The 11,329-nt window shown below is 35.2% G+C and overlaps 2 protein-coding genes and 1 pseudogene across 2 annotated transcripts; all 3 read left to right on the forward strand.

Annotated features, from left to right (window-relative positions):
- Positions 1-708: 708 nt before the first annotated feature.
- Positions 709-1,197, forward strand: LOC125609500 (annotated as a pseudogene).
- A 5,844-nt stretch (positions 1,198-7,041) lies between these two features.
- Positions 7,042-9,542, forward strand: LOC125609501 (serine-threonine kinase receptor-associated protein-like). Its single transcript, XM_048780976.1, has 7 exons — positions 7,042-7,498; positions 7,887-8,022; positions 8,133-8,214; positions 8,456-8,631; positions 8,708-8,845; positions 8,935-9,074; positions 9,275-9,542. Exons 1-7 carry the CDS (start codon positions 7,381-7,383, stop codon positions 9,475-9,477), a joined length of 993 nt encoding a protein of 330 aa, XP_048636933.1. The 5' UTR covers positions 7,042-7,380; the 3' UTR covers positions 9,478-9,542.
- A 220-nt stretch (positions 9,543-9,762) lies between these two features.
- LOC125609502 (probable histone H2A variant 3) lies at positions 9,763-11,329 on the forward strand. Its single transcript, XM_048780977.1, has 2 exons — positions 9,763-9,971; positions 10,835-11,329. The coding sequence occupies exons 1-2, from the start codon at positions 9,861-9,863 to the stop codon at positions 11,129-11,131; spliced, it is 408 nt and encodes a 135-aa protein (XP_048636934.1). The 5' UTR covers positions 9,763-9,860; the 3' UTR covers positions 11,132-11,329.

Here is an 11,329-nt window from a genome sequence, read left to right on the forward strand (position 1 = left end):
GTCAGAAGCCGGCAAACGACACTGAAGGAGCCATCGTTTCCAGGAAGGAAAAACCGATCACAGAACCAAACTCATCTCATCTCTAATCTTTGGATTATGATTTGAAAGGAGATTGAGATCGAGAGAGTTTTCTCTCTCTAACAGAAGAGAGAGAGTGTTTCGGTTCCCCGTTAATTTCAAATTCTTGTTTGTACTCTTAAAGACTCAAAACAGCTCTTAACGTCGTAAATAAATCACAAAGTTTTTAAGAAAGGTGCAGATCGAAGACACGGCGATTGACGGTAAAAAAAGCGTTCAACGCGTTTAGACTGATCCCATCTCAGATCACTTCGTTTTTAATCTGTCTTTTAGTATATTTTTATGTAGTCTACGTTTTGATTGCATAAAACCAAACGGCTCTTTCACGTCATTTAAATAATTAAAAAATGTTTTTTTACAGAAAAGTACAGATGAAGACACTGCAAATTGGACGATTTAAAAAACGTTCCACGCGGCAAGACTTATCCATCCCGAGGTCACAATCAACTACGTCGGCGTCCACCCAAAATCTCCGTGGATAGCTGAATAAAAGCATATCTAACGTACGAGATCCTCTTTCAAATCGCATCGTAGCAGATCATTTACATCAAATTTATTACATTATATAATTCGAAACCATAAAAGATCTATTTATCCATCTTCATCTTGGCTTTCTTTCCTTAAATCATCTAAATCTTCACGTTACTTCTTTATCTGCATTCAACTTAACCATGGCTTCGATTGTCTGCAGTTCCGCTCCTTTCACGATCCGAGCATCTTCCGGATCCGGATCCATGAAAAACCCGGATCCAAACCGCAAGAAACCTGTTTCTTGGTGGGCTCCTCTCTTCGGCATACCCTCCGAGCCGGATTACCTCAACATCGAAACCTCCTCCTCCGTGGCTCCGGAATCGAACGGGTCGGGTCAGGATCCGGGTCAAAAGCTTCGTCGTCGCGGGTGTCTCACGGAGGAGGAAAGCTAAGGAGTTGAGGAGAAAATCGCAGAAGCTTCCACGTTCCACGAAGTTATGTATCATTCAGCGATTGCGTCTCGGCTCGCTTCTGATATATCGGGTCGGATCAAGGAGTAAAACGAATCCGGGTCGCTGTTTTTCGGATCTGGAGATCAATTTGTCGAATCCAATGTTTCCTCTTTTAGTTGTCGTGTTTTTTGTAGGTTTCTAGGTTTCTACGGACATCTTCTGTCGGTGCTTGTTTTCATTAGAACCGTTGGATTGGGTATTGTCTTTTGTGTTGTGTTGTATTGTCTTGTCTTAAGAACCGTTTGATGTTGGTTAATTAATTAGTTACCGTTAAGTTAACGGCGTTAAACTATGTTCAATTTTCTTTTAACTGTAACAAATCTCACGTTAACTGTTTGATCTCTCTCACTTGTTAATTAGCTCTTTCAAAAGCCATCACTAAAAAATAAATCTAAGTGATGATCTTGAAGCAATAGTCTAAACTTCATTGCAGACAGGGAGTTTAAACGGTAGGTCGATCGCACGTGCAAAAGTTCAAATTAAAGTATGATAAATGTAATGTATCTCTCGTTGCAATCACCAAGTTGATCACCATTAACAATGAACTTCATCATCTAGATATTGACACCCTTGGGTGTTCTTTTACCAGAGATTCCATGTCTTGGGCATTTATAAGAGCATGACATTAATGGTCTCTTTTTGGAGTTTCTTGTTTCTCCACCTTGTCTCAAGATTCTTTTATCTTGACGTCATGTAGAGTAATGAAGATCCTTTCAAGCGAAAGCGTAAGGAAGGCGAAGAAAACAATATTTTTTTAAATATATTAGGAAACGGGTACGTGTTGGAAGCGTATATCCATATATAAATAAATTAAAAATATATATATGTAAATTTTTTAGAAAATTAGGACTAAAAAATTATATGATTTAAATTTGAAATAAAACATTTATTCATTTATAATAATTTTGAAATGATTTTATATTAAAACTGTAAAAATACACATAAATTATGTTTACAAAAAGTATTATATTAATTATTTTTAATCTTCATAAATAATTGACACAATATGTTTCAATATGTGCTGTATCTTTAATAAAAAAATCTCAATGCATAAAGATAATTTATAGTATATTTTTGATATTTGTATATTTATAACTCAATATTCATTACTATTAATTTGTTTTATTTTATATAGATTAAAACTATGGTTTTATATTTTATTGATATACATGTATTTGTTTTTTTAAACGGAAGCGTGATTCCAAAACGGAATCATAAGCTTCCAACAAGTTTTTAAAAAGAATATTTTAGATACGTTTTGGAAGCGAGATTCCGCAAGCTTCCACAAGGTTCCGATTCTGATTCGATTCCGAAGCGGGAAGCGGACGTCCGATGAAGCTGTTGGAACTATTTTTTGAACTTATGAATAATGTATTCATATGTCAAAAAAGAAGTTTTATTTGAATGAGAATGGAGGTCTAATGTGTGTGATTTGAGAAACTTATATAAAGTAGCAAATACACACATTGGATATTTGAACTTGGATTTGGGTTTTTCATTTGTTAGTTGGACTTCATGTTCATTGACTTAATCTTATAAACAAAATATATGTTGATCTTTTATATTGATAAAATATAAAAAAGAAATCCATTTTAAAGTATATTATTTGTTTGAATTGGTCAAAAACAATAATAATTTTATTCTTAATTTCTTGGTCAAAATGTGGAATAAATTCACATAATAATGACAAGAATTAAAAACTTCTTCATTAGTGCACCATGGAGGTTTCATTTTTGTGTTGAAAAATGAAACTTGTGCTTCTCATTATTTTTCTATATAAAGGCTTGTGAGCCATTTAGAAAATAAACACATTCATACAATCAAGAAACTTTTCTCCCACTCAGAATAGTTATGCTAGTATTTTTTTTTATTTGAGTCTGAGAGTACATCACAGAAATAAGTTCGATAGATTCTGTTTTTCGGTGATGGTAAACAGAAACAATGCTGCAGTTGTATCTTGGGAATCTGAGCGCCATAAAACCGTCACACTACGGGGCGTTTAAAGATTTAAGAAAGAGATTAACTATCTCGACTCTACAATTATTCTTTATTTTATATTTTTGTATTGAAAATTTAGTTTATGTTCTTATATTCTTTACAAATATCAGTTGTCCTATGATAGTAAAATAAGGTTCCTACACTCTTAAATCTTTAAATATTGTTATGCTTTTGCACTAACAATACTGATATTTGTTGAAGTTTTTCTAAGAAACAGGTTATATGAAATCATGAATTAAATCATTCTTGGAACCGGGAAATGCAAGATGATGGAAATCATTTTTTCATCAGAATATCGTTTATTTATTATTATAGTTTTCAGTCAATTGTTTCTTTGTTGAGCAGGTGTTAATCATTCTAACAATCAAACTGGAAAACAAATGCAGGATTTGTTGAGCTATTTTATTGCAGTTTTTAATAGAATAAAAAAAACTGTTGATTTAATTTTGATTTTGGTTTGACATGTTCAAAGCACTGATTTGGTTTCCATTGTTTTAACTCTTAAAACGTTTTCTGGAAGAAGAAAAAATGCATACATTTTTTTTAAAATTACTACCTCATAAAGGTGTTTAAATAAAACGTTACTAGTCACAGTGTGTGTAGCTTTGACTTCTTGATTTAATTATCAAGATTAACGTTTTTTGTTTCATTGTTACAGTTTTTCTCCTTAAGGTGTAATTAATTATTAAATACTGTGTGACCAATGAGAAAATAAAAGAAATTCAAGTTTCAAGTATGGATGGAACAACATTTTGATCTTTAAGAGATCAAGTTGTATAGATGGAAATGGTTGTGAGTCGACGCCCCCAAATTATTAGTTTGGGAGAGGTCTGCCACATATAAATCATTTGCCATAGAAATAAAAATGTTGTTGATATTGATCAAAAACATTTATATTTCATCAATGCTTAAATGCAAGTTACAAGAAGATTGACCATGCAAAAACATGAGAATTTTTAGACCAATGTGACTGAAACTGACATGTATTGTCGTTTCTAAAGTCAATATGGTTGAGAATAATCATATAAAATTGTGTGGTTTGATGGCAAAAATAATATCTTGTAATGATATGTATATTTGCTAAAAAGGTGTTTGGAAAAGATCCAAAACATACAAGTTAGATTTATTAACTTGAGAGAACTATGAAAATAGTTCTATGTAAAATGTGAATTTCTAAGAATGAAACACATTTTCAAGAAAAATTGTAATAATTTTTGAAATTGTTTTTAATTCATTTAAATCTAAAGGAGTTGTAGATTAATTTTCTAAACTCTTAAGAGATGTTAAATGTAATTATGTATATTTTGACTTATCTCAAGAAATGTGGGGGAAGCTTTGCTTACCATATAAAGTTATTGGCAAGAGGCCAAATAAACTTAGTGATAGTTATCACAATATAATTTTTTTTTAAAAGAAAAAAAAACTAGTGTCATTCACTGAGTTTTGTGTATAATGGTTAATTGTATCTTTAAAAAAAGATGACGAAAAAAATCATTAGACAATTGATCTCGACTAATCTCAAGTGATTATGTTCATTATGATGACAACCTAGGATCCTTATACTAAAAGGTGTGTCATGAGATCAAGTTGTTATATCATCTAAAGGAATGGGTAGCCTGTGAATTAAGATGAGGTTTGGCGGTAACTCTACCTAACTGACTGGAGATCCCAAGAAATAGGTTCAAGGAGACAACTAAGTCAAACTAAATCTGCCCAAAGCACTGTAAGACTTCGGTCTATACCCAGTTCCTATGATGATTAAACAGTGCTACATGTAAGGAATATAGGATAAGCATTAGCTTTTAATGATTTGTGTCCATTGTTTTGAGATATGAATGGAGTAGTACATGATACTCCTCTAAACAAAACTAATGGCAAATCACCTGGTGAGTGTGAAAATGGGGCCGTTTCTAGGAGAATGAAGGAAAGGCTATATTCTCCAAGTTCACTCATGATTAACCAAGACTGTTCACGGCCAAAATGAACACAATAGAGAACCTAGTTCTGTGAGAGAATGAAGCTGTGTTATGGCTATTGTCTAGGTTTACACCAAAGCCCGGAGGTTCAAGACATCATGGCCACCTCCTGGCCGAGTAAATCCGATAGCTATTAACAATGACTGGTTCAAGGCTGAAAAATTGCTACCAACTCATCATGCAGTGGATTTTTCGTTTGTACTCTCAAAAGTCCTTAGTTAGGTCTTGTCGAGTCTTGTCTAGGAAGTTGAGTCTTGTCTAGTATCTAGAGTCATTTCTATTCATGTGGGGGATTGTTGGAACTATTTTTTGAACATTATGAATAATGTATTCATATGTTAAAAATAAAGTTTTATTTGAATGAGAAATGGAGGTCCAATGTGTGTGATTTGAGAAACTTATACAAAGTAGCAAATACACTCATTGAATATTTGAACTTGGATTTGAGTTTTGATATGTTAGTTGGACTTCATGTTCATTAACTTAAATCAAATATATGTTGATCTTTTATATTGATAAAATATAAAAAAGAAATCCATTTTAAAGTATATTATTTTGTTTGAATTGGTCAAACAATAATCATTTTACTCTTTAATTTCTTGGTCAAAATGTGAAATAAATTCACATAATAATGACAAGAATTAAAAACTTCATTAGTGCACCATGGAGGTTTCATTTTTGTGTTGAAAAAATAAAACTTGTGCTTCTCATTATTTTCTATATAAAGGCTTGTGAGCCATTTAGAAAAACACACATTCATACAACCAAGAAACATTTTCTCCCACTCAGAATAGTTATGCTAGTTTTTTTTTATATTTTGAGTCTGAGAGTACATCACAGAAATAGGTTCGATAGATTCTGTTTTTTCGGTGATGGTAAACAGAAGCAATTAAATAGGTTCGATAGATTCTGTTTTTTCGGTGATGGTAAACAGAAATATGCTGCAGTTGTATCTTGGGAATCTGAGCGCCATAAAACCGTCACACTACGGGGCGTTTAAAGATTTAAGGAAAGAGATTAACTATCTCGACTCTGCAATTCTTCTTTATTTTTATATTTTGGTATTGAAATTTTAGTTTATGTTCTTATTATTCTTTACAAATATCAGTTGTCCTATGGTAGTAAAATAAGGTTTCTACAGAAGTTTCCGTGCAACGTAGTTTATAAGAGCATGACATTAATGGTCTCTTTTTGGAGAGTTTCTTGTTTATCCACCTTGTCTCAAGATTCTTTTATCTTGACGTCATGTAGAGTAATGAAGATCCTTTGATTACGGAGAAGCTCATCTCAGGTCAGGCTGTCCTGTTCTTGAAGATCTGACTGTGTATAGGGATTTTGATGATAATGCACCAGTATTTTGATGTTAATGCACCACTTCTACGTGTGAGATCTCAGATTCTTAAAATGATTTATATTGGTTTATAAGTCAGATTAATGTAAAGTTTGTTGCTTTTAATCTCAGTCTCATCTGCCAAGTTAGTAGTAATGTCAGGAAGATATTTGGGCATTTTTAATCTGTAGAAATTTTGTCAAAGGACTTTTCTTTCTTCTCTTTAATCCAATGAGCTTATCTTGGCGCCAATGTTGAGTCAGTTTCAACTTTCATGTATTTATTTGAAGTATTCTGTTAGCTACTTATGACTTTATTCATCCATGTAATGACACTCTTTTATGTTTTATGTACTAGTTTTTGATCACCCTTCTGTTTATGTTCTCTTCATAATCAAGTCTCACATTGAAATGCGTGGATTGCTCAAGGACATTAATGTTTACATTTTTGAGAGTGTGTGTGTGGTTTATGTTGTGCACTGTTTCGTAAAGTCAATCGGATGTAAATTTTTTAAAGGTAAAACTCTTCTTAACTAAAGCCAGATAAAAATGAATTCTTTTTGAGAAGGGGATACATGTAAATCTAAAAAATATAGGGTGACTAATGTAAGACTTGCAAAAATATAGGTAGTAATTTAAAATAATCATGTGTACAAGTTCTTCTCTCCCCCAAATCCCTAAAAACAAGTAAAGCATCTCCCTACTACTTCTCTCTTCTTCTTCTTCTGTCTGTAAAATTGTCGGGAAGCAGCATTCAACTATAGCTGCAGATTTCTCTTTTTCAATTGCAAATTCGATCGAAGTCAATTAGATTCGGGATTTTTCTCCCAATATATTTGTAGAAAACTAGAAAAAAAAGTTTGACCCTTTTGATTTTTCTTTTAAGCGTAGTTCGTGTTTGAATCGCTTGAATTAGAAAAAACCCTATTCTTCAATCTGAAAGGATTTGAAAGTTCTTCTTAGGGCTTGGTTTGGTTTTGTTTCTTCCACTGTCGTGTGTTGGATTATATTATAAAATGGATAAGAAGAAGGTTGCCGTTCCACTTGTCTGCCATGGCCATTCAAGACCTGTTGTTGATTTGTTCTACAGTCCCATTACCCCTGATGGTTTCTTCCTCATCAGTGCCAGTAAAGGTAACTTCTTTAGATCTTGTTCATCACAGTTGGAATAGTTTATGAGATTCCGACTGAAACCTACAACTATAAAGTGTGTCTCTTTAATTACAAGAACTGGTTTAGATGCTCTGTTTGGTGGAGTTTAAGAATGGATTAGCTTTGTGGGTTCGATCTACTGAACAAATCCTATTCTATGCACTATCTGCCTACCTATTGTGATGTTAACATGATAATATACCGATTGAAACCGACAAGTATAAATTGCGACTCTTTTTTATTACAAGAACTGCTTCAGATGTTCTGTTTGGTGGGTTTTATAAATAGATTAGCAGCTTTAAATAACTCATATTAGTTTGCATTTTATGTATGAATATCTGAGAACAATCATGTCTTTATGTGCGCTTAGATTCACATCCAATGTTGAGAAACGGGGAGACTGGAGATTGGATTGGTACCTTTGAAGGTCATAAAGGTGCAGTGTGGAGTTCTTGCCTCGACAACAATGCTCTACGTGCTGCTTCTGCATCTGCTGATTTTTCAGCGTACGTTTTTTTGTATTTGTTTTGGGTTCCATTAATCATGTTTGTTTTCTGATGTATGTACCAACTTGGCCTAGAGCTTAATTATCTGGTTGTGGTACTTATTCGTTCAGGAAACTTTGGGATGCGTTAACGGGTGATGTGCTTCATTCTTTTGAGCACAAGCATATCGTTCGAGCCTGTGCCTTCTCAGAGGTTCGTTTCAAGTACTATATGCAATTTTGAGTTTTTCTTAATAGACATAAGCTTTTGAATGACCTGTTGTTTGTAAATATGGTATGAAAACAGCTTTAATCTAGCATTTAATGTACGTAACTTCAAATTGAACGCTTTGAGGATTTGGTTACCTACTAGATTGGACTATGCCTAAACCTTGTTGTTTGTGGATTGGTTCTGTATTGTTCATAATAATTGAATGCTATGCGTCCACTACTAGGATACCAAATTGCTGATTACTGGAGGATTTGAGAAGATACTCCGTGTTTTTGACTTGAACCGGTTGGATGCAGCGCCTACCGAAGTCGATAAATCTCCTGGATCTATCAGAACTCTCACATGGCTTCACAGTGACCAAACAATATTGAGTTCTTGCACTGATATTGGTGGCGTGAGGTATGAAGTATATGGAAATAAGAAAGCCACAGCTAAATACACAAGGCATGATTTGATTAACTTTGGTGTTATGCAGGTTATGGGATGTTAGGAGTGGGAAGATTGTGCAGACACTGGAGACTAAGTCTCCTGTCACGAGTGCTGAAGTGAGCCAAGATGGACGGTACATTACTACTGCCGATGGGTCAAGTGTTAAATTCTGGGACGCTAACCAGTAAGCTTCTCATTCCATGAAGATAATTATGTATATACATATTTTTAATCACCTTTTGTAACAATCCCTCCATCTTTGTCTGTCTCTAGTTTTGGACTAGTGAAGAGTTATGACATGCCATGCAATGTCGAGTCTGCATCGCTGGAGCCTAAGTCTGGTGAGAAGTTTGTAGCTGGTGGTGAGGATATGTGGGTGCGAGTGTTTGATTTCTACTCCGGCGAGGAGATTGGTGAGTGACTCTCATAACATTTTACACGATCATATTAGAAAGCTAGTTATAGGATTGTCTTAAAGCATGGTTCTCTGCCATATTTGTTAATAAGTGACACAGAGATAGAGATTCATTGATTGAATAAGCAAAGTAGCTTTGATAAGGAGGATTTTTGGTTTTTGATTGTTCCTTCCTTGCATCTTTTGTCTGGCACTTAGGGTGCAACAAGGGGCATCATGGGCCGGTACACTGCGTGAGGTTTTCACCAACGGGTGAGTCCTACGCCTCGGGATCAGAAGACGGAACCATCAGGATCTGGCAAACGACACCAAATCATAGCGTGGATGAAGTTGCTAAGAAGATTGAAGGCTTTCACATCAACAAAGAAGGAAAACCGCAGATAAAACTTTCCGATGCTTAGCAGAACTGAAAGTCTTTGTCTTGGTTCTTGATTGGCTATGTTTTGTGTGTTTGTGTTTCCTGACTACAAAAAAAAACACAAAGGACTTTTCCTTATCTTTTAGTCTTCTGGCGACCTTTTCGTTATTAATATAAAACATTGGGACTTGTTGTGCAATTTATGATATAACGTTACTTATGATTGGGCTTGGGCCTAGGCTTTTAAGATGTAATTAAGGTCGGCGTGGAGGGGCAAAATCGTCAACGGGTCTATCATAAACCGTCATTCTCGATCTATTTCATCTATCGACTCGCGAGCTTCTTCGTCTCTCCCTTTCTGGTGCGATCTATCTCTATCTCTCTATCTCTCTATCTGCGCGCGGGTGTGAGACTTTTGGCGGGAAAATGTCGGGGAAAGGAGCGAAAGGATTGATAATGGGGAAACCTAGCGGTAGCGAGAAGGACAAGGACAAGAAGAAACAACCCATCACCCGTTCTGCTCGAGCTGGTCTTCAGGTAAACTCCTCGATTCTTATAAGTGGCGGATCGATATGGACCACTTCGATCTCTTGATTTGCTTTGTGTTTTGTTCGCATCGCCATAGGACTACTAGTCTTTGTCGTTGTACTCGAGTGTATTTCAACAACAATTAAAAAATAATAAAAAAAGAGCTAACTTTGGTGTCGTTGACCATCTTTTGGTGTTGAAGCTTGTTAGGTTTCTCATTGGTGGGTTCTAGCAATGCAGATTTGAGTTTTATTTTTTCATATTGGATTAGTCGTGGCTATGTTATTTGAGGGTACTTTAAGGTCGTAACAGCAACAACAACAACGCTAATTTGATAACGTTCTTGGGTGAGGTTTACTCATTACTGGGTTCTTCAAACTGTATAGACTCTTTCTAATGATCTTGTTCCACTGTTGTGGCTAATTTTGTGCAGTTTATGGTTGATATTGACCGTCTTGATCCCTTGATTTGCACTGTGTTTCGCTCTCGTTGCCATAGGTTTTTGCGTTGTCTTTCTCTTGTTAGCAGCTCTTAGCTCTCTTGTGTCTTTGTTGTGCTACTTGAGAGTTTTTTTTTTATGGTGTTAAGGCTTGTGAAGTGTCTCATTGATAGGTTTTATCTATGGATATTTGATTTTTTCATGACTTCTCATGGTTATGCTACTTGAGAGTAGTCTAAGGTTCGTTACATCAACAAAACCGCTAATTTTGATTCATCAATGTGTGTTTTCTTGAACCTTCTTTTGTGAGGTTTTCTCATTAGTGGTTTCCTTTAAACTGTTTGATGTTGTGGCTTTCAGATTATTAAGACGCTACCATACTTTCTAATGATCTTGTTGCATTGTTGTGGCTAATTTGTTCCTTTTTGCGCAGTTCCCTGTAGGAAGGGTGCATCGACTGTTGAAGACTAGGTCCACTGCTCACGGAAGGGTTGGAGCAACTGCAGCTGTTTACACTGCAGCGATATTGGAGTATCTGACCGCAGAAGTTTTGGAGCTGGCTGGTAACGCGAGCAAGGACCTCAAGGTGAAACGTATCTCCCCCAGGCACTTGCAGCTTGCGATTCGCGGAGATGAAGAGCTAGATACTCTCATCAAAGGAACTATAGCTGGTGGTGGTGTCATCCCTCACATCCACAAGTCTCTCATCAACAAATCCGCCAAGGAATAGATTCTTACCACTCTTTGTTTCTCTGTTTCCTAAGTATTTCGAGAGAGAGTCTGTGTTTCATAAAGAAGACGCTAGAGTGCTCTTTTGTAGGAGTCGTTTGTTATTGTTCCATCAGCGTACTGTGTTAGAGACGCTTGTTGATTTATCTATCTTTATGCATATGTATTCGATGATTATCTAAACCCCATTTCTGACTTA

This window comes from Brassica napus, chromosome A5 (assembly GCF_020379485.1).
Source record: "Brassica napus cultivar Da-Ae chromosome A5, Da-Ae, whole genome shotgun sequence".
NCBI lineage: Eukaryota > Viridiplantae > Streptophyta > Magnoliopsida > Brassicales > Brassicaceae > Brassica > Brassica napus.